Raw genomic sequence first — 26,986 nt, forward strand, 5'->3', positions numbered from 1 at the left:
GAGCAGCCTCTGCTTAGCAGAAAGTTTTCTTTCCTGTTAGTGGTTGCAGCTGGGCAAGCCGTGCCTCATCTGTTGCTTGTAATTACATCAGTAGAGTATCTTGGGAGAAGGTTAAATAGTCTTTTGTATATCAAATAAAGCCAGTGAACTTCACTGAAATCATTTAATGCAAACAGTCCTGATTATCTGTATATACTGCCATGTGATATTTTAAAAGAACATATTAAAGGGAAACGTGGAATTGTTTAAGGCCTCTAAAGACTAGAGTGCAGAGGCACACATAAAGCAAATGCCTTTATTATCTGTGATCTGAAGTAGGCTTTGAATCCAATTGTTTTTTTCACTGTTGTAAAACATGAGAGATTTTGATACGGTAACTCCTATGTGAGTCAGAACTTTCTTATTAACTGTTCTTCATGCACATCAAATTTTAGAGACTGAGCTAAAGGGCTCTGCACATCAAGGATGGAACTGACTCAAGGACAGAGCTATTAAGGTGTGTAATAATCAAGAGAGGAGAATTAATTGTCTTTAATTTGGCATAAATCCCAGGGACCATAACTTTGGTTATTAGAAATTCAGGGCCTATTTCCAATTAGTTATACCCAAGCATGCTCATGTTTCCAACTTTGGGAGTCTAATCCATGAGCACGTTAGCGCAGCAATCGTTGACATGCTAATAAGGAACAGCACTGCCTGACCTCTCCGTGTGTGGTCATTGCCAGCCGGTGTTTGCCTGGCAGTAAATCAAACCATGGTATTGCTTTATCGTTTCTGACACCTTGCAGTAAGCAGCTCAGTGCATGTCAGCTGCTTGGGCAGTCTGTGTAGACAAAATCACTTGGCCTGTGCTGGAGGAGGTCAGAGAGGCTGCTGTGGCTTTTACATGCTTTTTAGTCTTTGAGCCTCCTTCTAAGACATCTGCTCCAGCAAAGCCAGGATGTCTTCCCTTTAGGTGTATGAAATGTAAATAGTGCAATTGTTATCTGTACTGGAAAATCTGGTCTAACCTGAGCTGGGTTAAAGAAAGAGGCAGCAGCAGTTTCCTGAGTTGGCAGCAGCAGCGAAAGCGCATACTGTGACTGCGTAGCTCGAAATAACAACACCTCCATGCTGACAACGTGGGAAAGTATGCGGGACTGCTCAGCCACGGCCAGCCAGCCACCCCTGCACGTACTTACGGAGCAGGGTGGAGGTGCCACGTCCTGCAGCAGGGCTGGCTACTTTATACGCACCGGGAAATGGAAAACACAGTAACATCACCCTTGTTGTAAAGCTCTCAGTGTAAATATCTGAGGCTTCTAGGGAAAGGTGGGCCCTGAGAGTCCTGTAGGAACAACCTCCTTTTGCAAGCCAGGCTGTGTGTATCTTGCATCAAAACACCAGAACAGGGCCAGCAGGAACACATGTATATGTGAGGGGCAGAAGGAAGGATGGTTCAGAGCAAGGAAGACAAACCGATTCATGCACTCAATTCCCCTGTAATCGTTTTCTGAGACCTGCAACCTCATGGTGCTTTAGCCCCCCTCTGTTGAGTGCTGCCTGTCAGTCAGTCAGGAATGAAACACAACTTGCACAGGGCAAGAGCATGACGTCCCCCTATAGCTGTTCTCAATTCTGTTTATACTGAACCTTGACTTTCTTGCATGAGAAGGTCCTGGGAAGTCCACAGTGGCTACCTTTTTTTCCCCCCCTGTTCTGTGATTTCCCATTTGAAAAAGAAAAAGAAACAAGGAAACCTCAACAGCTACTGTGGGGACGGCTCCTCCCAACCACTAGTGTGTGGAGCTAGTGCAGGGATCTTCCTAAAGAAACCTGGAATTACATTGCAGGGGAGAAATAGCAGATTGTCTTTAAAACTTCAAGGCCAACTATTCTGCATTTTCAAGAGGGGAAAAATCCTTTTGAAGCTTTCCTTAAGTTAATTTTCCAGCAGAGTGAAGCTGAAGCTTGCCAAATCTAGGTGTCTGTTTAGCTTCCTTGGTCTGTGTCTGGTAGATGTAATGTTTTCGGGGCAAAGGTAGGGACCACATTTAAGGAAAACACAACCTTCTGTCTGGGAAGGAGGAGTCCCATGCCACCGAGCTCTGCAGCCCTCCTCGCATGCCAGGGAAGAGGGGTGGGGAAACCCACAATTTCTGTAGTGGTCATTTGATAAAATGAACCTTGGACTTAACAGCAAATACATCTAATGTTAGGGAATGCATTTTCCTTGAACAGCAAAGGAATCTCAGCTGATCTCCTGCATTTGGTTTATGTTAAGATGAGTACCACAGGAGCCAAGAGGTGCCATTTTTTTTATCCGCTTGGCCTTGATGTGGTTTCACTGCCAGCTTTCCATTTATCTGTTGCGTGCTCTTTAATTCATGAGGGCCTGCACTGGGGATTTGTTTAAAGCCTTGGCTGAAATTGTCAGCCATTCCTTTTATTGCACATCTTTCTGAAAAGATGGGTGTTGTGGCAAAGCAGTAAATAGGATCTTGAGCCTCTGCAACACTTGCTATCTGTAAAAAGAGTATGTCCTCTGTTAAACTCTGATCGATTACATCATCCCAGCATTAAAAACCATCACTTGTCTGGCAACAGTGTCTTATTTATGTTTGCATATAGCCATTGGCTTGCTATGGGTCTTTTGCTGTGGGCCTTTGTACTTCATACGGTCTCTGAAAGACTGTTAAGGTAACCAGAGTCTCCATCTAAAGTGATGTTGGAGCCAGTGCAATTAATGGATCTTCTAGAAAGTGATGGCTTAATATAAGACATAAAGCTCATAGTAAGAGAATATTTCTGTCCCTGACTCTGGTTAATTCTTGCTGTGGTTTTCCCCTTTATAAAAAGTCACTTCCCCACCAAGTAAATAAAGTTAGTTACCCAGTATCTCAAGATGTTTTCTGTGATAGAGTATTTTAAGACTTCTGAATGGAAAGCAGTGATTTGCCATATCACTGATCTGTCTGGAGTTCAGATTAAATTAAAGCCCTTCTTACAATTCTCGAGTGATTTCCATGCCTGCAGACCCTCTATGCCTGAGCTGGCTGCAATAGAACAAGTGCACTGAAACTTCACATTTATTGTTTCATTTGAAGATAGAATTTCTCTGAGAAAAGGTACGTCAGAAATTTTCACAGAGTCACAGAGGTACCTGATGTCAATATGTGAATATTTTCTTAAAGGTTATTTTCTTTTTTAATACTATAAAGAAATAATGCCTTGAACTAGAAATTTAATTTGTGTTTTACTATATTGGCCTTTGCTGGACTCGTTCTGTATACTAGTTTTTACTACTGATATAATTTCTGAGCATTTGCTCAAAACACAGATCACTACAATTAAGGAAATGGCAAATGTAGCCACATGCATGAGAATTTTTTGAGAGTGGTAGGAAAGGATGGTGCTGGAGAAAAGGCATAGGGTGAGGGAAGAGGCAGTACGGGGAGGTGGAGAGCAGAGCAGGCTGTTGAGGACCAGGGCTGGTGCTTTTCAGCTTGTTTGCTGCAGAGGAGCCTTGTTTTTATAAGAATTGTGTTTGTCCTTCTTTCGCACACCCACACGCCTTGATTGCTAGCTTTGGGATTCAAACTCTCACAGCATCACAGAGCCACTCCATCCCATAGCTTGGTGATTTTGGAGGTTGCCTTCAAGTTTCAGTTTAGTCTTTGAGATCAGAGAGCAAAGAGGTGTTTCGGGAGGGTGTTCTTCCAGGGGGGAGATTCTTTGTTTTCCTTTTGAAGCACTGGCAGTTTGTGAATGCCAGAACTGGAGCATATTTGTGCTTTCTCTAATGACTCTCTAGCTCCTCCTCAGTACAGTCTTAAATTTCAATTTCCAAGCTAATATTTCCAGAATATTTAGAATGTTCTCAAGAGTTTTTGTTTGGGGGTTTTGGGGAGGGTGAAAGACAGACAAGAGGGAGTTCTTTTCCTCTCTCAAGTAATATCACAGTGATTATCCTTAAAAATCAACTGCTCTTTCATGTTTGCAGAATACCTTCCTTTTTCAGTAGCTTAGATGCAAGGAAAGGCAGTGCTTTTTCTTTCCCATGTTGGAACAATTGCTAGAAAAGAAGATTTTTTCAGCAGGGTATTTTGTCAAAACATACAACTTTTTCCCATCCCTAATCTTAAAGTTTTTGCTTGAGAGTTGCTGGCCACTGTTGCTTTGATAGGCTGTGATGTTCCCCCACAGGAGGAGAGGCCACTGGATTGGCAATGATGCAGACAGGCTGCAGGAGCTAAATAGAAATCAGATTTTAGCACGATCTAGTCCTTTCAGTAGGAGTTTAAGTGACCGAAAATCTTGCATTCTGGCCTGTGAAGTGGAAATGAACAGATTTAGTATTCCAGCTGAGTGGCAGCAGGAATGCTTCACTTTAATCTGAAACTCGATGTTAGAAAGCATGGGAGAGCTCTGCTGTCAGATTAACTCGGTTCTCGTGCATTTTTTCCTGCACTGAACTGCAACCAAACATACATGGATCAAAAGTCACATGCTCCATTAATTTAACCACACGTTGTATTTAATGGCATATGGAAATGCATTATTGACTGCACATCTTAAAAATTAAAATCTCTATGCTAATAGCATATCACATCAGTGGAGGAGAAGTAGTATGGAAAATGCAGAGGATTAATAAATGACTTAGAATACAAGTAAGAGCTATTTCCATGCTTTTCTCTGAACAGATTGAAGTTTTGGGTATGTTTTAGTGGGAGTGTGTTTATATATTCTGTCACAAGGAAACATGCAGTGGCAATAGTTATGGTGTATTTCTCAGTATAAAATATTAAAAAGAAACAATGGTTTGAAAACAGTTCTACAGGCAGTTATATTCAACTGTTGGTACCAACAAATGGCACAGTCCTGCCTGAAAGCACAGCATCTTTCTTCTTTTACTGTTCCTTTACTATGGAGTCTTAATAGTTGGCTGCAAAACCTTTCTGAATTCATTGTGTTTAAAGAACTTTTGTGAGTTTTTTCAATGCATGCTTCCAGCTGATGAGTTTTTTTGTAAGTAATGGTTGTTGAAAGAGTCTAGGCTTATTTATCAGCTGTTGGATATGACCCACAGAACTCTATTTTTACCTACTTGAAATTATGCTGTAATTTTGGGGGAGGAAATAAAAAAACAGGATTTTTTTTCTTGCCAAACAAGGGTTAAAAAAGGGACGCTTGCTCAGGCAGGGAATCTTACAGATATGATCGGTTTTACTTGTGTGTAAGCTCTTCCTCACCCACATTCTTGACATTTCTTGCTGTAGTTTCTGCTGTGCTATACTCTGAAATGACTTTCAGTGCCATACAATCTAAGCCCTTTTTAGTACTTCATTAACATGAGCGACTAGTTTCTCCGGTCTCTCAGGAGAATACTTGTTTTGATGTGTCTTTGGCTTTGAGTTGTCTGTGGACATTGCTCTACATTCATGGCAGAGTAGTGGGCTTGGATTTGGAGCAGGAGGTGTAGGGTGGTCCTCACCTCTTAAGGGGCTTTGCGTCACACTTCCCAGCACTGTATGAGGCTGTGTCATCAGCTTGGAGAGGCTCTGCCCTCCCTATGGCACAGAGCTTGTTTAGCCTGAGCAGATAAGCTTCTGCTATAATCTTCCTTCTCAAGTTTTTTAGCTGTTTTAGATCTATTAGACCTAAGTCTTGGAAAAACTTGAGGTTAGGACCAAGACTGCAAATGTGACTGACATTGCGAGGAAGCCAGAATGGAAAGCAAGAAGAGGTAGCCAAGGTGACTGAAGGATGATGTGGTAGTAGGGATTTCATAAATGCCATCTCAGACTGTTACAATCTAATCTGATAAAGGTGTAAATAATTGTTTTCTTCCAGGATGGCTTGAGATCTCCTAGCTGACAGCAGACTCCACAGCTAACACATACTGAACAGAAGTTATTACTTAGGAAGATCCCTAAACTAAGAACTTTAACAGTGGGTTGTAGGTATAAACCTTTAATTTGCCCAAGTTTGTGACTGAATACTTACTTCTGGTCTGCTCTGAGTCAGCTTCAGCAGCTGTTAATCATCTTTGTGTTGCCCTCCGTCAAGCACAGGTCACAAGTTGTTATCTGTGAGGGAGAGAGGGGAATTGCCTGTTAACTACTGAAGCTGTGGCTAGATTCAGTCATCTCAGCAGATCTTGCAGTGTTTATGAAGACCCTGGATCAGAGGAGTGCAAGGCCATGGTAGTGGAAGTGCACTTTCTCCCCAGAGGGACCTTTCTCACGCCTTCCCTTGAGCCATGCTCAGGGGCAGCCATGCTGGAGGGTGACAACCATTGCCTCCATCAGTGCCTCTAGAGCTATGGCTCTTTTCTGTGTCCCGGCCTGAATCTAGACTGGATTAGCTACCCTGTGAGAAGCTTAGAGGTAGCTGTGGCTGATGTGTGGCTATGTCTGGTGTATCCTGGAGGGCTTTGGTAGTGGCATGCTGCAGTGCTTCTCAAAGGGAAGGAGGATGTATTTCCTAATGGAGGGCATCTGTGGCACCACCTTTTGTCCTGGCCAGTTCCTCTGGGCAGGTCGAGAGGCATCATGAGGCCCAAGGAAGGTTGTTTGGATGATTACAGCATCTCTGAGGGCTGGGAGAAACAATTTGTTGCAGTGCCCCCTCAGGCCTGGAGAACCAAGGTTGCGCCCTGGGTGGGAGGGAGCACTGGGTGCCAGTGCACAGCAAATGCAGGCTGCTCAGCCCTGGGGAGGTGACATGTTGCTGCAGTGACTGTACGTTAGCTTACGGCCACACACGTGGGAGCACGGTGAGAAGCAGCGCTGGGACTTGGCAGGAGCACAGGCTGAATCTGCGTCGGAGCCAGTTGGGAGGCGCTGCCATGTCTTGCTCTTGGGAGCACCTGCATCTCTGCAAAGCCGTCCTGCTCCCCTCTGAGATAAACAGGTGCTTGGGAATGGCTCTGTGCTACCGAGAAGGTATCAGTGGCTTGTAAATTGAGATAATTGCTGTCCAGCCATGAAAGGACAATGTTAGCAGCACCCATCTGGCACTTGAAGGGTAGCACTGTCTCCATCGGGTGTTTTATGGACTCATAACCTCTAGAATGAGCTCCCATGCCGTGAGCCCCCGGGGCGAGGATCTGCCTGACAGTTTATCCTCTTCTGCCATGTCTAGTCTCATATTTTCTTGAATTTTCCTTACAGTACTTTCTTTGTTTTGGACTGACTCAGATTCTTTCTTTTGTGAACTGTTTTGCTGCTGCTGCCGCTGTGATCTTTCTAAGAGATAGCAAATACTTTGTTTACTGTAAGCTCTTGTGCAGTAATTCATGTGGTTACACCATGACACAGAGAAGTCCTTCTGGAGCTCATTTCCACACCCACCCATTCATCTGCGCCCATCTCCCCATTTTGGGCAGGCGGCTTCAGCATGTCACGTTGGTGTGATGTCATACAAAACCAGCAGATTTGTCATTAAAAGCCTTGTCATCAATAGATGACTGTTTGTATTTTCTGCCTGCCTGAAACTGTTTTATACTTGCTAACCCAGTAATTAAGACTTTGCTGCCTTTGAAACAGGTTGGTTTCACTGCCCCACCTTTTCCTTAGGCAATTACAAGGCGGTGCCAATGTTGACGGGGCATTCATTAGCCTGCATAAGACTTGGCTCCAGCAGCGAGCGTGCACAAACGCACTCCTTCTCCCACCGCTCCCCGCACAGGCAGTAGCCCAACGCTGGGCAGCCTCTGGAGACCACAAATTTGGATAATATTTTTCGTGAGCTTCTTAGGGGGCTTTTGTAAGAAGAAGGGTGCAGGAAGAGAGCGTCACCTCAAAATGGCTGATAGAATGCTCTTTGTGCAGCTTCAGTTGAACCTGAACAGAGCGGTGTCAGGGTTTTCTTATCATGTAAAATGATGCCATTCTTCTGGGCTGCTGGATTGCTCGACTGCTTTTGATTGTCTTGCGGTAATTGAATAGCCGCACTGTGTGACCTGTGCTGAAGGAATTAGGACTGTTTATTCAGCAAACAGATGTCCTGGATTGTGGTGTGCTTACGATCTTACTGGCTTGCATCTTTCATTAGTTAATATTGCTGACTACCCAGGCTATCTTCCTTGCACTGATAATTTTGCATTTGCTAATGCGTTTCAGTGTCTCAAAGGGAGATTTGGAAGCTTGTAAAATTTGTAAAGTAATTCCATTGATCCATCAAATACGAGTCCGTCAGTAGACAAGGATTACCCCTGCAACATCCTATGTTATATTGCGTCAAACTCTTACCAGGATCGGTTCAGCCCTGGTGACTTGAACTGGGGGAGATCCCAGCCTGCCTCACTGAATGGGTAGCGAACGTGTGAAATAGCTTTTGATACGTGTATCCTGCTCCTGTGCAATGCTGACTGCAGTCAAACGCATTTATCTGAGATCCCTCTGCCCTCAGTCCATTTCCTGGCTTGTCCCTAGCGCTGCACACTCCTGAGTGGCTTCAGATAGCTGGCAGAATTGAAAACAAAGCAGCTTTGTGTTTAATGATCAACACCGAGCCCCTAAAATTGATGTTGGGCTGGAAGTTCCCCAGCTAACACAGGCTGGCAGGAGCCAGTGGTCCAGATAAGCTGTTTCCAGTCCTGTGTGGGGATAAGGCCCAGTATCTCACTTGAAATGAGTTGAGAACACCCCTTTCAATGGGGCAATGGTTTTGATAGACTGTAAGAGATTTAACCTTACAGCTACTGCTGTAACACATAGAAAAGCTATTTTTTGCTATTTCCAAATTATATTGGGTATCATTTTTTTTCTCTCCCTCAGCAGTCTGAACAATTGGACTCATGATACTAAGCAGGCCTGGCTTTTATAGGAAGAGGAATATGACAAATAACTCCCATAAATGTGTTTACAGTTTGCACTATCATTTCTAAAATAGTTTCCTACGTTGACACAAAGAAAGTTCACAGTGGTAGGGGAAAGATTTTACAGGTGCCAAGTCATGATATGACCTCCAAAACACAGTTGCATGGCTGCAAGACCAGTGAGTGCTGTACGGGGTTTGCGCTCGTAGGAACCTGATATCCAACCCCTCCAACTTTTCTGTTTTGTGAGAGATTACAAGTTTTGAGCAAAATCCTGGGGGTAATCCTGCAGGATTCAGCCATCAACAGCTGGGCTCACCACGGACTCCTCTGCAGGCCTTTTCTGCAAGCAGCTGTTATCCACACACTGTTCCATGCTGGGGCTGATCCGTGCTTCTTATAAGACATAAATTGCAATTGCCTTCGTGTCCCTTATCATCACTTGATATTTGGAGTGATGCAGAAAATAAGGACGCTCCAAGGGGTATGTGTCTCACAGCAGCATCCTCAAGAAAGGTAGTTTTCTGGGGAGCTGGTGAATGAGCTACATAATTGCAGCTGCTCTAAAGGAGGTCTCAGCTCCAGTTTGGGGCTGTGGGAAAGGTTTCTTACCTTAGCTTTTCCCTTAAAGATAGGAAATGTGTGGCGCAAAAGAGCTGTAAGAGAAGGGGGCTTAGATTTCTGTCACCTCAGAAAGGAGATTAGCAAAGGGAGCTGTCAAGTGAGCATGAGATATCCTCTGCACATGCTGTCATGCTAGATGCCAGAGGGACATTCCTGGCTCCTTGGTGACTGCTGCTAGCAAGACCTCAGCCTGGTCATGGATTTTCCGAGCTTCAGTTTGTGCAAAACCCACTCGTTTTTTTCCTCTCTCTGTTTCCTTCTCTTTTCCTGCTGCTTCTCTCTTCTGTTCCTGTTCTCCTGTCATTCCTGCTTCTGCTGCTGTAGTCCATGGAAGAAAATAGAGCTTGCAATGCCAGAAAAACTCCTGCTTGTGCCTGGATTTTGCTTGCTGTAACCTAATGCCTACCTGAGATACACCCCTTCTGAAAGTATCTGAAACCCAGAAAGAAAAACTGGTTTAGATAGTCTGCACTTGAAAGCAGATTCATAGCCTGTTTTAATGTGTATTAAAAGCACACTAGCTATCCTTGAATAAAACCAAGGGCTGACAAACTCATTTTCTAGAATAAGGGTATCCACGTATTGGCATGAATAGGAGGATAGCTATTACTGATGAGCTTCTCCATGTGCAGACAAGTTAGTACAGCTAGCGAGGGCTGAAAGGAGCCGAGGCATGACTGAGCCTCATAATTAGACATAGATTAGACTTTTGCTGGAGGGGAAGGCAAGGCAAGAACAGCTCTGAACTCCTATCATCACCTGTAGTGTTTGAACACAGAGACATCCCTCACTGTCCCAGGGAAGTCAGCAACGCCAAGTCGGGCTGGAATAAAGCCCTATTAGCTGTACAGGAGCATTGCTGACAGGGCAGGTGTGGGCTTGTGCCGGGCTGTGCTCTGTGGTGTGACCAGCTCAGGTTTTCTCCACAGCCACTCTTCTCCAGGAGGGTTCGGGGGGGCTGCCAGAGCCACACAGTACCAGGGGAGGACCTGCAGTAGTTGTGGTCCCCCATTTCATGATGGTACGTGCACCTGAGGCCCTTGGACCACCTCCGGAGAAAGTGCTTATCCTCCCCTTGAGCTTGAGCCCCAGACGCTGTGACGTTGGCCCTGTGCAGGTCCCCTGGAGCTACTCCAGAACTAATAGCAGGTGAACCCCAGCCTCCCTGTGTCTGAGGTGTCACCAGAGCCTGGCTGTCAGATTTCCCCTGGCGTCTCATCACAGCAAACCGCTGCTCTTAAACATCAGTGTTGCCTCTACGTTTGATTGATAAGGGATCAAACAACTCCTTGCTGCCTGTGCATTTTTGTAGATGCAAGCATGCCAGCGCTGCTTGCTTGAGTTTTAGTGGTGGTGTGGCCATAGCAGATAGGCAGGTTTCAATCTCCAGGCATGCATGGGAACTGGCCTGTACTGGTACCAGTGCTAGCCCAGGGAACCTGCTGTGGCTCTGACTATGCAGGATGCACCGCTTCTCTACTACTGTCATTTGCTGCTATAGTTTTGGGGCTTGTGAGCAGTTAAGAGGGAAAAGACTGTGCACTGCATGAGCCTTGCATGCCTGCCCATGCCTGTCCATATCCAGCTCAGCACAGGGTCATCACGTGGTGGTCACCTGTGCCCTCTGTCTGGGTGTTGAGTGCCCAGCATTCCCATTGGACTCCATAATGGCTTGGGCTTGCAGGGGGTGCATGGTATGGGAGCAGCACTGTAGAACTCTTTGGAGTCCAGAAAAGGCTTCATCTAAGAGTTCTGGTATGGCAGGGGTAGCTTTGCTGCCGGGTCTTTGTAATCAGAGTCTCTCTGTTGTACTCAGTGAAGTCAAGTTTAGATCATTTAATTTCTGCTGGTCTGTGGCTCATCACAAACTGCTAATTTTGACTGAACAGTCACCTCCAGTGCAGCAGGCTGGTGACATACCTGTGGATCAGACATTGTGAAGGATTTTCTGATCTCTCTCATTTCTGTGGGCAAAGGATCATTGCAGATGGGAAGAGATTTCTTGCACAAACGCTGGTTTCAGATTTGCTTTTAGCTATGCGCTAAGCCTCCACACAGACTTTGGACGAAGTTAACTGGGTGATACTTAGCTCAGTGCATTCTTTGTAAGATCTTGAACAAACCAGAAAAGATTGTCAATGGTAATCATGGTGATTAGATTAGATCACTTCAGGGTTTCAGCCTCCCCAGAGTAAACATCTGCTTTCAATACCGTAAATAGCAAGGTGCTGCACTTTAGGCAAACTTGGCCTCAATCCGAGAGAACGTCATTGTTTACTGATTTTCCTATGTATCTTCCGTTGCTTTTCAATCTATACCATGCTGTACTTCTGTGTGTACCCTTCTTTTGTTTCTTTTCAGCCATGTAGGAGTATGCATTGTGGTTGCTCAGTATTGAGTGCTTCTGTTGCTTGTTATTGAATGCTACCTCTGGTGTCATTCCAGTTAAGCTCTATGTACCTTTTGTCTTTGAAAATCAATGGAGAGCAAATTAAAAAAGAACTAGTTTTCGTGGTACCTTTCATTTTAAAAAAAAAAATCCATTTATGTTTGCTTATGATGAGAGAGGTTTCTAGGGAGGCCGGTCTGAGAGACAAAATATGGTTTGTGCTTTTAATAAGCATCAGGACCCGCTTTTTCCTTTAGAAACCCTTGGATGCTTCGTAGCCACTCTCATCTAAACAGAAAAACAATATTCCAGGGCATTGTTTTGTTTACAGCAGATGTTGCCTTGTGCTACAGAGTCTTGATTTGCAAACAAGTCAAGGGTCTTGGGAATTCTCCTGACATCTTAGGGAGAAATATGTAAGATTAGCCACCACAGGCCGTGTTTGTGCTGCAGGTATGGCAGTACAGGTAGAAGGAAGCACCTGAGGTGGCCTATTGCTAGTACCTTCCTGTCGGGAGTGAGGGGTATGGTTCCAGATGTGTGATGATAGCAGGAGAAGTCAGATTGCAGCAAGTTCAGACTCCTCTGGGACTTGGGAAGATGCTGAGGTCTTGTTTGTTTTAACACTGCAGTGAGCTGGGAGCCTTGCAGAATTGAATTTGCCAAAGAAGGAGGATTGCTTAAGTTCCCTTAAAACAGGGGAAAAAAGAAACATGCTGAAAATAATTGAGTTTCTGGTGCTTTAAAAGCTTCTTAATGTTCTTCAAGTTCTTTTTTTCTGCAAAAGTATGTCCTTTTGATTGCAGTTCAGGCTTAGCAGAGTACAGTACATCTTGCCACAGAATGAGTAAATGAGGTCTGTTCTGCAGCTGCTATTGAATGACGATGTTGGAGCATGCCTTGGCTTATCAGTGAAGGCTGCCTAATATATTCCACTCAGCCTACCTGAGCGTGCTCTGCAGCAGCAAACCCAATTAACTCTTTTCGTACCTGCTGTATGAATGGTTTTAGCAGTTACGGGGGTGCTTTGTTTTATAGTATTTCAGTAAGACATGCCAGAACGTGCACTGGCCATTTCTCGCACACCTCTGTTGCTCTCTGCAGCCCAAAAAATGCACCAGGAGCTTGCCACAGCACAGTCTGGTGAGGTGGCTCATGAGCAGAGTGTGGCTCATTAGCTTTACATTCATTAGTTTCTAAAAGCCTTCTGAATCAGATTTGGGGGCATGAGGAAGAGATTTACAGTCTATCCTACCAGTGTGACAGAATGTTCCTAGTCAAAAAAAGAGAAAATGGGCCTCTCTGGACCATTCTAAGGGGTTTTATTGTTTAGCTGTTGTTTTTCAAGATGCCTCAAACTATTTGGCTTTGTGTTTGTCTGTTATCTTCAACTCAGTCCTCCCACAAAAAGGCAAATACATGCTTTTACTGAATTATTAACAACAATAGATGGAGCTTACGTATCAATGAAAATTATGGACGTTTCCCAAGGCAATTGATTTAAACGGAGTTAAATTTAGTGGAAGCTTCTATTGGTGTAATGAATGCTCATTATAGAGCCTAATGTGCTTTAAGGGCTTGAAAACCTTCTCGGTAGGGAAGTCAGGCTGCTGTTTTCCAGCAGAGGCACAGATGCTGTACCATGGCACTGCTGTCACTACAACTGTATTCCATCGCTACGCCCGAACATTTCTCTTTAACCTTGTGTGTTTTTTCCTCTTGCAGAAGACCACCTCCCAGCTGGCTTCCCGACCATTGACATGGGCCCGCAGCTGAAGGTGGTGGAAAAGGCCCGCACAGCCACAATGCTCTGTGCTGCCAGCGGTAACCCTGATCCTGAAATCTCCTGGTTCAAGGACTTCCTGCCTGTCGACACTGCAACTAGCAATGGGCGAATCAAGCAGCTCCGCTCGGGTAAGGTAGCAAAGCAAGTAAGCCTTCCCTACCTCCTCGCTCGTCCTCCCTTTTCTCTTTACTTGCTGCTATTATTTTTTCCCTGAAATGCTATTCTAAACCCAAATGTCAATTTGATTTGAGCTTGTTTCTTTTACAATATAAAAACAGTTTTTGGAGCTGATCCTCTCTGGCAGGATATCGTGGCTTGTTAAAAGGAGACAGTAGAGTGGACATGCCTTTTGGAACATCACCTGGATTCCTTCTTCAGTAGACCGTCTTGACTTGCCCCAAATCCTTGGTAGGCTCAGACATTTCACTACCAACTCAACAGGTCTCAGATACTTTTAATAGGAGCACAGTGCAAATCAGGACAATGAGATACTGGTTGAGATTTTACAATCAGTGGTCGCGTACTACCTCACTCCTTACATAGACTCTGCAAGACAGTGCTCTGCTTTCTGTTGAGATCTTTATCATTCTTGCTATGTGACACCACAAGAATAAAGAAAAATCCAAGAAGCAGTAACAAAGGAAGGTGGACACAGTTTTGAAATACACCGTTTCTTTTTGGATTTTTTTGTTTGATAAGCCAAACACTAGCTTTTGAAATACAGACGGTTAGTTCTTGTGGGTGGCTAAGAATGCACTCATTTTAGCGAGGAACTCTTGTTTCTCTGCTGCTCTGTTCGGTCTCCTAGGACTGTAAGGCCCATTAGAGAATTAAGGAAAATAAAACGTTGCTTTATTCACCGAGGAGGCGTAGCTCCCCACCATGAATTGCAGTGGCTATTTAACAATGCACAGCAGCACTACACAGCAGCTTTAGTCTGGGGAAAAAAAGCCCACAGTACCCTACAGGAAGTACAGAAGGGAGCAGAGCTGGAACAACTTTGGTCTAGAAAGGTCTCACGCTTAAATAAGAGGCAGACTGCCTTGCCTGGCCATGATGTATCTCTGGGCACTCAAAAGCCATTTGTTATGAGTGCTGCTGCCAGGGCAACACCGTCTTCCTCCTAGCAAGGTGAACGTCTTGACACATTTCCCCACAGTAGGAGCCCTCTGCATAAATCTGATGGTGCTTGGATGATAAGAAGTAGGCTTGTACTTGGGGGAGTGGGTAATGAGACATCACTCTCCTCAAAAATAGAACCCAGCCTGACACTCCTGATCCCACCTTGATGTACCAGTGAGTGCTAATTATACTAATGCATTTATAGCTTATGAAATTTCCCAGTGACCTTTAGCTTATCTCCCCCACAACATGGTTTAATCTTGATCTGTTTGTGCTGAAAGAAAATATCACACTTGTTAATTATTCTGAGAAGCTTTAGGAAGCAGCGATAGGAAAGTGCACATGGATGTGTTTCACTTCATAGCTGACTAAATCAGCATCAGAAATTACCATAAATGAGCAGCAAGGCAGCTCCTGATGCACTTGCTGTATGTTCTCCAGCCTCCTTTTCGCAGGCACTTGGCTGCTTCTCTACCAGCTGCTTCACAAGTTTAGTGAGATAGAAAGTTTAAAAACAAACTAGTAAACCCTGTCACTGTGTCCAAGTTTTGCTTCGTATTCGCTGTTCTTGAGCAACATCTCAATTGAATATTTCACCTGGGATTCAAATTCTAGAGCTGGCTGCTTGCTGAAGACACAGTAATTACCAAGGGGAGGTGTCAAGGGAACCTTTTAGAAATCAATGAGCAGCACGCATCCTCAGACTCGCGAAAGAAATTGATTAGCTTTCTAATGTAGTAAGGGAGGTTTCCACAGTTCAATGCAAGAGACTTCCAAATATGAGTGAAGTTTTATTTTAGGGACCTGGTGACACGATGCCAAGATTCACCAAGGCTCTGCTCCACCCTGGCATGAGTGGAGAGCAAGAAGTCTACCGCTTCTCATGGGCCAGAGATTCAACCCCTGCTCACGTTTGTAGCTTTATCCTATATTTGTAGTTGATATAAAGTAGGGCCTGTGTTTTGAAGTGCCTGAGTCCCACCTACCTGACTGCAGTCACCCTGTGTGAGCAATGTGATGGGTTGGGCAGTCTCTGATCCATTCTGCAAGGTGCTAATTGAGCTCTTCAGCACTACACCGTAGTGGGGCAGAGTTGTTTTTCAAAGAAAAGAGTATTTAAATAGATACCTCATTATATGGCAGAGTTTAATAGTTTGCAAAGTCTCTGCTCCATTAAGATCGTATCTTACAGCCAGCCTGGCATATCAGCATGAATGTCAGTTTATACTATCTCAATCTAAATATACGCTCATTTAATTTCATTTAATTAAAACCCAATAAAAGCTAGACGGATGTAATATAGTTAAAATAGCTACAGCATGGTGTGAGCCCAATATTGCATATATAGAGTGTCCAACCTTCAACGAGTACACAATGTATTATTATTCAGATGTACTAAATATAGGTCATAAAGGTCAAAGCAGCTTTGGAGTCTGACTTAGAGAGGAAGTTGAGGGATGATTTCATTTCTTCAGGCTCCTAGTGTGGAGTAAATAGCTAGAGGTAAAGAAGCAGCATGTTTGGGAAAGGTGCTCTCTTCTGACACTCACGCCTACGTGGGCTGGCAGTGCTCTGGGGGCTTCAGGCAGGTCTTTGAACTTGCATGCAGTCAGATCATGTGCCCAAGGGGCCTCTGAACATCAATTTCTAGAGGTCTGTTAATCTTCTGTCGAGGTACTAGAGAGTTTATGGTTTAAAACAACAAGCCGTTATCTTAGGCTCTTTTAAACCCAGAGGACGGGTGCCTTTGTCAGGAGCAAATACACAGTTTATAAATCTGCCCTGTATCCTGCCGTCCCTCATTTACTAATTACATCTGTATGTGTGTATATGCATTTTTCTCATTAAACCTTCTGACACTTAGCATAGCTCTTTATATTTAGAGGGCTTTTTTTCCCCTTTCTCCCCAATACATAGATCTTTCCTCCCGAGTAATGCTTAATTCTTTTTTAACTCCACCTCTTGCGTAGTTTTGCCAGTACGTGTTGGGCTAATTGCTCTAGAGATGAGAACACAAATAAATATAGGTTTTTGTCTCCATTATCACAGATCAAGGCAAAAGCAAGGTCTCTGACTCATGCTGGTTGTAGCAAAATTCTCCCTTGCTCATCTTTCTAATACTTCCCACCTCTTGTGGAGAGGCTGCTTTTCTGCAAATGCAGTGATTCAGGACAACTCCCTGTTCTCCCCCAGGATGCATAGCTTCAGTCATTGTCTCTCAGTCATTGACTGATCTAAGGCCAGCTCTGGGCTAGGAAACCTCTCCAGCATGCTAACTCGTTTAAAACCTGTTTGGCTGAACTGATTTTAAAACTGTCCGGACATTGTAGTATTGCAGGTGATGTACCTAAGAGTTCTGGCAGCAAGGGTCAGTGCTACACCTCTAACCATGTTTTAAAATTAGTTGATGATGTGGTGGAAACTCTCTTAATATAGATGAGATTGTACTGATGCTTCACAGTTCTTCTGTAAAGATTCTTGGATCACAAGCTCCTGAAGACTTCAAAGCAACTCTGATGGTATTCATACTCTCAAAGCTCCTGAATGCTTCCAGTGAGTTTCATAGTTGAAGAATTGCTCTTCCACCTTGCTCTTCAGAAAACTTATGAACAAAATGTCAAATTAGAATAAATAACTATTCTGAATGTTAACATACAGATATCTTTGTCATGTAAGGAAACTCCAGAAATTCAGGGAGCATTATCATCTTTCATCTAGTAAAGAACTTGGTCTTACGACAAGTATCATTCTCTTTTAATCACCATCAATTAACTGAGTTATGGAACCATGCCCTAGGCCCTAGTGTGGCTTTCAGGCAATTAACTGCAAGTAAAGTGTCACAGAGGGCTCTGCAGGTGACTTCGGTCACTTTGGAAAAGCGTAGGTGCCTCTAACAAAGAAGCAGTGGGAACTGGCTCACCAGATCATCTTGCTGCATTTATGCTCTCAGAGTTACCAGCAAGCTTTTTCATTGTAGTCTTGATCTTATAGGTAGAAGCACTACTTATTTGGAAACAAAAGGAATACCCAACATACACAGGACAAACTGGCAAAAAGAGGTGGTGCCTGTCCCAGTGAAATGGCAGTGACGGCCATATCCTGCTTCACTGGTAATAGCCAGCAGTCAGTACCCAGCAGAAGACATTCAGCTCCTGGCAAGAAACAGCTTTGAGTCCAGACATCAGATGGGCATCGACTTGGGACAAGGTGTGTAAGGACAGCCCAAAAGAATGGGGATTGGGGAGTATTATCCAAAAGGATGAGGAAACCCACACAAGGATGGATGCTTTCTCAAAAAGGAATGACTGGACAAGGGTTGAAGCAATATCGTGGCCAACCAGTTGACAGCTAAAGTTCTATGTCCTGGAAGAACCCATACTGCACATCTGGGTCTTGCTGTGTGAGGTACACACAGCAGTGATGGGATCCACACAGACTCCCTGTTGCAACTGGTGGCAAATAGCCAGTCTTTTCTGTAGTACTTTCACTTCTGAAAATAGTTTCCCCTAAAGCTATGTTAGGAAGTAGCCAAAAGCACTGTTGGTGTTCTCTGGGATTCAGCATTGCACTGCCCTAGTGCCCAGTTGCAGCCAGCAAGAGCCTTGGTTTCTCTGATGTTGCTTTGGAGTGATTTTTTTGGTCATTTAGGTTCCTACAAGGAAGTGGTGTGTTGATAAGTCCGGGGTGAGTTTGTGTCAGCAGAGTGAAGTCCCTTCTCCAACAGACCCTCTCCTCCACACTGGGAAATGCAAATAATCCCATGGGGTTTTCCAGTGTATTATCCTATGTTTTACCATGCTTTGGGTGCCTGGCTGCGTGCTTCCAGTACACAGAGGATGTCAGGGTCAGCATTCATTCCTGACTGAAGTGAATGTACAGGGTGTTATTCGGTGTCTGTTACCATGAAGGGGAAATAAACTCTCCTTCCCCATAAGTGTTTCAGACCTTTCAAACAGAAGGAATTGGGTTTGAAGTTTGATCTTGGGGTGCCCTTTGCATAAAGTGGCCTGGTGATCACAGGGCACAAGTTGGCCTCAGTAACCATTTGAGTGATGGCACCTCTATCACTTGGTGGACTCTCTTATGTTGGCACTCTGTGGTCTATGTGCTGTGATTTCGTCCCTTTGAGGGACACCTTGAAAGGACAACAACCAGAGATGCATTGTCATATGATGTGAAGGGTGAATGGGAACTTTTATTCCTTCTGGATGAGGAAATTTAGGGTCCAACAGAAAAGCCTTGTGCACTCTCTGTAATGGTGTCCTCTGAGTGAAGAGTGAATGTCTTAACTTTGTAAAAGTGAGAGAGACCCAGAACAAACACTGCGCTTAATACAGCAAGCCTCTGTGCTGCTCCCACAAGGGTTGTCTTACATTTGGAGGCCAGGAGGATTGGGATTTAACGCAGGAAAAAATGAGCTGGTCACACGTTTTAGGGAATCTGCTTCAAGCATGCAGTTGCTCCTAGAGCTCTGTGTAGACAATTGCGTATTAGAGCAAAGGGTTTAGCCTCTACAGGGAGTAGATTTAAAGATTTGCTGCAAATCTTTTTGGTTCTAGGGCAGAACAACAAACCCTATTTCAGCCAGATGAGAGAGAAGGAAGTCCTGTTTTCTGCCCCTTGAGCTTGTGCTCAAAGTCATGAGAAGTGACACATTGTGGTGATGCTTTTCTTAACTTTGAGAATTGAGGGTAGCGGTAGTTACCAAGATAGATAAATAAGCAGCAGATTTATTATTGCAAGAGAGAGATTACCACAACTTCAGTCACTGCAAGATCTTTCCTGATGCTTCAGTCATCTGTGGATAGAAAGTGTCAGAAAATATAACCAAACATAAAGTTAAAGTGGGGTAATGTCATCTAGGCAGAGGAAAATGCTAAAATGAGTAGTTTGAATTGCTGCTCCTGCTTAGAGAAAGGACTCTGCCTAAAGGAAGGGTAGTTAGGAAAGAAAAAGAATAAGTATAAATATTGCAGTTACTTTTTAAGAGGCAAGTTAAACATGCTTAAAATATGCCTTCTTTGTATTTACAGAAATTCTTTTCTGTCTTTCTTTCCCATTGGGTGATCATTGTTGTGGATAATGGAATGAGCTGTAAATCTGAGATACACGACACTCTTGTATGCATACTGGTATTTATTAATCAATACACTGAACATGATTTGACACTCTGTGTCCTGTTTAACCCTGTTTTTCTGTCTGTTTAAACTCCTCAGTTTTCTTTGGTAAGTGCTTGGTATTCAGATCCTACAAATCTGCATAAAACCAACACATACCATGGACTGCCTACAGATTCAATCTGCATGAATCTCTCCCTTAATACTAACAGCCTTCATATGTGCAAAATAAGACCAAGGGGACAAAAGTGGGGATTAGAAGGGTTCCCTGCCAATTTGCCCAGCTGGAGCATCTCCCCTTCAATCATGCTTCATTATTGATTGTACACTGAACTCAGGACGCTGACCAGTGGATCCTCCACTTGCTAAACACATTGACCTCATAAAACAAACATTTATAGATTGCTGCAACAGGATCACTTAACCTCACTCCCAGAGAAGCCCTCCTTATAAGATACTCTTCATTATAGCATGTAAAATTATCTCCAGTGCCTTATAAAGGGGGTAGGGATTCCTTTCTCCAGCTAACACCCAAATTAGGCAGGAACAACAGAGGTCTGGCTAGCGTGCCATTGTTACATTACCAGAAACTACTTTGTTTCGAAATATTTCTGTATGTAAAGTTAATTCTGCATGACACCAATTTCTTTGCTGGAGGGAACCTGATGCAAGGGTTATGTGAATGCAGAGAATGGCTCAAAACTGATTTGTTACACTCTCCCCTTAGTTTAATTTCTTTAAGCGAGCAGATTTTGTCCCACTGGTCATTCTAACCTCAAAGCAAAATTGCACCTAGCCTCCGCAACCATGCGCTTTCCACCCCTCCTGCCCAGCACACTCACGGTCACACAGCGCCCAGGACACCCCCTCCTTGTTCTGTATGAGGAATGAAGGGGCACTGCACCATCTTCCCAACGTGTCCTCCATCTCAACTGCTTGAACAGTGGTGTGGGTGAATGCAAGTGGTGAGGCCAGCCAGCAACGCCACCTCAGCAGCTTAGTTCGGCCCCCATTCATGAGGGTGGTGGCTTTAATGGCAAGATGCAGGGCTGGATGCTGCACTCCTGGAAGCGATGAGCTTTACTAACCTCCTGAGAGTGTCACTCTGACTTTTATTGCACATCAGTTTCTTTTTTTTTATTCCTGTCGCGCTAATACAAATTCTAGCTTTAAAAAAACTTTCTGCTTTTTAGTTATAATTTTCTTCCTTTCCTCTTTGTACTAATGCTTCTCTCTAATCTTATTTGCATTCAAATTACCTCACCAGGTGGTACACCGATCAGAGGTAAGAATGCTGAAATGTGCCTCCAGTTGTCACGTCACTCCATCTCCTGTCTGCCTTGTCCCTTCTCCTCCGGTGTTTCTCATCTCCAGCTTTTACTCTCAGCCCTAACTCTGCCAGTGCTCTTGCTCATCTGCACTCTCCCACTAGTGTGTTTATTTTGGTTGGGTTTTAGCGTGATTTCTTGTAGACTCATCCATTGCGATTTTGCACTGTTGAAAGGGGGTTATTCAACGGAAAGTTTGCAAACGAAAATGGTCCCTGGCCTCCGCCATGGGAGGGTTGACGTCTCCTGCAGCTCCTGCAAGTCTCTGAACTTCCCGCGCAGTTGTGGCCTCTGAGGTTTTGTGTGTAGGGGGTTTTAGATGGATTGCTTTGGTGTAAGTGTAAGGAGGTAACATTTTCACAAGAGAACAGTCAAATTCTTCTCTGCTGCTGCTGACAGGCATGAAACTCTAATCAGAAGGAGATAAATTCTTGAAAGTTTGAGCAAATCTGGCTCTGGGATAAGGAGCACCTTTGTTTGCGTTCCTCATGTTTGCCGTTCAAGTGTGCTAACCCTCTAATGTGGTGGCAGAGTCGGGAACCACTGCCCCAGACCCCCCTTTCTGAGCCGGGCATGCCGATGTTGCTTTGCAGCGCAAAGGTTGGTTTTAAATAGATGAATTGGAAGCACATCTGGCTGCTTTAAGCCTTCATTAATTAAACCCACCCCTGGCTTGACAGCCCAGTGTGCGCAGTCCCTGGCTAGTTTTCACAGCCTGTATGCACCAGTAATGACCTTCCAGTTGGAGTGTTGTCTTTTCTAGCCTAAACACTCAAAGCTGTCCCTTTAGTGTGTTAATCAGTGTTACATGCTAAGGCCCTTCTGAATTCTCTTGTGATTTTGGTTACCCCTGTTGACTGACCCCTGGATTTCTTGACAGAATGACTACCACCTACAAATCAACACGACCTCATTCGTTCAGTTTTCCCTGTTCTCCCCTTTCCTTCCCCTTTTCCCTGAATCACTGCTGGAAGTTAATAATCTGACTCTTTGGAACTGGTTCTGTTGCTGGGGGTTAATGTTTTCAGCTCCCGTTAAGTGATTTTAGAGTAAATGTGAATTGCCGTTTGATGTGTATTTGCATTAAGTTGCCTCTGTAGCAAATCTGGGTCAGGGAAAAAAGACTGCCAACCTTATTTTGATATGAATGGGCTTATATATCTGTCATTCCTCCCTTTGGAACGCCGGAGATTGACAGCTGTGATGTTACAAGCTCCTTAAACTATTTCTTCATCTCCTATTTCTACTGCAAATCCTAAAATGAAATGACAGATTGAATGCTAACTAGCCGAGCGCTCTGAGCTCCCAGCCGTGCACGCCGAGCACGCAGCCATCCCGGGGCCTCCCCATGCGCTTGCTGCGCGCCCGCCCTGTCTGATGACATTAGTGACTCAGCACCAGAACCGTGTGGATGCTCCATACGTCCTGCTCGGGAACTGAACGCATCTCTGTGAAAAGAACCATCCATCTCATAAAACATAAGTTCCCCGCACCCCTACCCCCCTTCCCACCCCCGTTTGAGTCCTGATGAGGTATTTTAAGAATGTTCTTGACATTATTTAAAATATATGTGTCCTGTTTGAATGTCAAAGATGACATTTCTGTGAGAGCAAACAGAAGCCACGTGCTGCTCTCTGGCTTCTCCCAGAGGATTTCTGTCAGCCTAATGCCTCTTATTTAAAACGGAGGTCATTGAATTTCTAAAGATAACAACAGATTAGATGAAAGTGCTTTTATGATGGTGAGGTTGTGTCCATGTAGAAGTGACTGTTCTGCCATGTTCTATACCCAGCTGCACTCTTGTTCCTCATTAAGGTAAGTTTGATGCTTTGGAATCCATTAATTTGGTCTGAAAGGAAGGGTGAACTAATGACTCTTAACGAACGCTTTTGGTAATAATGTTTGGGGGAGGAAGGGGAGGTTCTGGGTTGATGTAATTGCTGCTGTGACTGTGTCGCTAGGAGTTGTGTGTCTGGAGTACTTGGGAGGTTTGAGCATTACCCAAGGCCTTTGTGCTGGAAGCAGCGTGTGGTTAGCGGGAGGACGACCTGAGAAATTCTACCATGCGCCCCTCCAAACAGGAGGAGATTTTTCTCTCTAAACACCTCGTTTGACCTTACCCCCACATATTTGGTCCTTTCTGTCCAAGACGTCTCTGGCTTCCCTGAAATGGGAGGAGCTCCCATCTGTAATTGAGAATCTCAGTTTGTAGCTTCCCTCTTTACCCCTGCGGGACTGCCCCAGATAGTAATTTAATCTTGAAATCCCTATTTGTTCATCAGAAAGACATGGAGCTGGCAGATGCCCATCGGATTAGGCAATAGCTAGCTTCTTAAGGTGACCCACAGATAGTATCAGCAAATCCATGTTTAAGCAAGTTCTGCCCCATTCTCATTTTCAAAGTAGAATATAAGATGTTCATTTCCAGCATTTCTCAGGAATTGAACTCGCTCAACCTTTTGTGAAACCTGGCTGCATTTTCCTGCCCCGGGCTGTAAGAGAGAGCAGGGCACTGTTGTGTTTCTGGTGGGTGCCGGACTGAACAGGCATTAGATCGTATGCACATGCGGAGGTAAAGAAATATCATCATCTCAGGCATTTTCCCTCTCCAGTCAGATTTATTTGTTACTTTTCTGTCACCACAGGAAATATCTGAGGTTCCTATACATAAGAGTATTTCTTCCCTGCAGACGTCAGCGTAGCAGAGGTCTGTCTGAATTAACTTTAGATCAGCTCACTTGGGTGTCAGAAGCTGTCTCTCTGAGAAGCCAGGTAAACACCCGCACCGACTTCTGTATAGCTGCAGCTAAACCTTTTCCAGTCCCGAGCGAACTGGTTTAAATATAGCTCCAGTATTTCGACGCTACCCTGCAAGCTGGAGCGTAAAGCTATCCAAAGAGATTAGAGGAAGCTAAAAGAATTTTGCTGCCTCTTTCTGAGCATGTGTTTGTACATTTGATTGCACTTTGTATATGATAGGATTTTTTTCCTGTTTCTTGAGCTTTTTCAGTCACAAAAGCAAAAGGAAAACAATTTTAAAATGAGAAGATATGCTTGCAAGAGCAGACAGTGTCAGGGGAGGTTGGGTGGGGTAGTGCCTGGAAATGCTTGTAATGCCGTGTTTCTTACTGTCGGGATTCAGATTGACTCATGTCCCTTTAGAAGCACACAGAGGCGTTACTGTGCATTTGACAGTGCTGTAGTTTTGCTTCTGACGCAGAGTCCCCTGAGATTTCCTGTACTCGCTGGTGAGAGATCAGAGCATCCTGAAACTCCGCTGCTGCCGAGCACATTGGGTCTCCTCTCCTCCCTCTCTGCCCGAGTCCGGTCCAGTGGCAGTGGTCGGGTGCTATCAGCAGCTGCCCGTGGTGCACAGGAGAGTGATTTCTCAGCAGCGCTGCCATCCAGAACAGGCCTCTTGCATGCCAATCACTGGCCTCTCAGGCATAATGACCATAATGAACACTAACAATGAAAATATATTTGTAGTTATCTTGTTTTGCATAATTGGCAGTGCTGATGGCTGGTGAAGGCTAGGTGCAATCCTTTGTAACAGCTGGGAGGTGCTGCTGTTATAAATTACAAAAAATAGTGAATATGGGAAATGCTTATTTTCATTATTAGTGACTCTTGAGTGATTTTGGTGTCTTTCAGTTTTTCACAGCGCCCATGGCAAGCGTTGGTTATCTTGGGCAGCAGCCAGGGTGTCAAACTCCAACCCCCTCGTTGTCAGGGCTTCACAGTGTCTCTTTCTCCACCGTATTCACGCTTACGGGTCCTTGTTTGGTCCAGGCTTTCCTCTGGCCCTGCTCCACAGCTCCCTGGATTTTGTCAGGAGAATTCTTATTCTCTGGGAGACAATTTTTAGCAGAAGGGGGATTGGGACCGACACCTGAGCGCTGGCTGAAGGGGTGACTAAGCTTACTGCTTCAGGAAAAGTCAGGCGGTGTTTCTGTGGAGGAAGCTGGTGGGAGGTAGGGGGAAAGAGAAGGGAGGGGTTTGGGGTAGCCACGTGCTCTAGTGTGCAGGGTGGGCAAAATTTACCTGTTCCCTGAGAGGAAGGGCCCTGGTCAGGTAGCTGGGTTCATTAACATCTGCATTGCAAGTCCTTTCCTTAGATGAGTCCTGTGACTGCAGCCTGGTTCCCCTGACTCCTGGGTACTTATGGGAGCATTTCATTCCATGTCTAATTTTATAACTGGGGCAAAAGGTCAGTCCCCACCTCTGAGCCAGGGGGGCTGAGGCTGTGAATGCCCTGCTAGAGAAATGGAGCTGCTCCCACTGCTGGGGATGGAGCTCTGACCTGAATAGATACGGAAGAGTGTCGCCCAAAGAGCTGCCGTGTTTAGCTCCATGGTGCTGTCTGGGAGAAGAGAGCACAAGCACCCAATGAGCTACGGAGCAGGATTTCAGGGAGATCAATTTGTATGGCAGCTCAGAGCTTTTTACGTTTGGTTTGTCACCTAGAGGAGAGAGTGACAAGCCCTCCTTGGCACAACAGTACCCAGCGCTGCCAAGAAGCGACCCTTATCAGGATCTGCCTTCCCCATGCTCTGTGCAGTGCGCTTTTTAAATGCTTCTTTTAACCACTGTCACTGCAACTAATGATTCTGCCTGAGCACAAGTATATTTGAATAGATAAGTATCTTGGAGAGCTGGGGCTGCTGTCTGTGCCCGAGTTTAAAGAGTAAAAGCTAGGAGAGGAGGGAAGGGACTGGCAAAGAGATACCAGCAGAGAGTAAAGAACCTATAAGGGATGCTTGTCAGTCAGCAGGGCCGTCTCCTGCCCTCAGCCCCAGAAAGCTCTGCCTTGTCACCATTCTCCCTGGCACTGGAGAGCAGCCAGGGGTTTTTCTCAGGAGCTGTAAGCTCTCTTATAAGCCGAGATGTGTTATCAGTAACAGATCTGAGCCGCAAGCGAGATTGACATGACATTGCAGCGTGGTGAGGAATGGCTGCCCCTCTTCTGCTGGAGCCCCGCTGTGGTTCAGGGTGCTTAGGAGGCAGCGGAGGTCGAGTGGTGCTCAGCAGGGAGAGGTTTCACTCTGGTGCACACATACTGCTGCAGAGCCCCATGAGCTCCCAAACAATCTGTTCACTGCTCCTCTGTACACATATGCATGTCCTGATGGTAGATGGTCCTCATGCGTCCACTGAAGCTGTGCTATCTGATTGCACATCAGGACTCAGCCATGCAAACAAGAACAAGGCACCTGCCACTGGAGCACTCGAAGAGTCCATATGCGAAGTCTGCAGTAACATCCTGTGTGAACAAGACCTTACTCAGCAACTTGTGCAACATAAATCCCAAAGTAATGAATAAAAGTAAATCAGCCTTCCTAGCCCTGGTTTGCAGAGGCACAGAAGATTCTGAGATGTTGACAGGGCTAGGAATAGAAATCAGGTCCCTTGCACTTGTCAAAGCAAAGAATTCACCGTGCTTTTGAGGGTCTTCGGATGGAGCTTCCATGAACTTCAGGGAAAGGAGCTACTCAGGACGCAGTTCTTCCTTTCCTGTAGCTCCTTGTGTCCTGTCCAGCCTAGACTTGAACCCTCTTAAGAGATGAAGCTATTGCCTTTCTCTGGGATGACTGAACTAGGGCCTGGAGCATTTTACACTTGAGGAGTTTTTCCCAAGGCTCAGATGCATTTATGTCTCCAGCTTTCTGATCCCAGCAATGTCTGAGCTTCTTAACTTTATTCATAAATATCTGTACCCTGAGATACCCTACACTTTCCTGTATCCATCACACAAGTGTAGGTTGTCCTTCAAGAAAACCCCTATAGTCCCGCTGACTGCCATCAGTTTACCATGAT

General features: G+C 44.9%; 1 protein-coding gene across 1 annotated transcript in view; it reads left to right on the top strand.

Moving 5' to 3' along the window:
* The window catches only part of PTPRF (protein tyrosine phosphatase, receptor type F), a 307,937-nt gene that overhangs the window by 182,632 nt on the left and 98,319 nt on the right, over positions 1–26,986 (top strand). Inside the window, exons 5-6 of the mRNA XM_009287280.1 lie at positions 13,542–13,730; positions 21,109–21,126. Of these exons, the coding sequence (XP_009285555.1) occupies positions 13,542–13,730; positions 21,109–21,126 (207 nt within the window). The remainder of the gene's footprint in view (positions 1–13,541; positions 13,731–21,108; positions 21,127–26,986) is intronic.

Source organism: Aptenodytes forsteri, unplaced genomic scaffold, assembly GCF_000699145.1.
Source record: "Aptenodytes forsteri isolate BGI_AS27 unplaced genomic scaffold, ASM69914v1 Scaffold119, whole genome shotgun sequence".
Lineage (NCBI taxonomy): Eukaryota > Metazoa > Chordata > Aves > Sphenisciformes > Spheniscidae > Aptenodytes > Aptenodytes forsteri.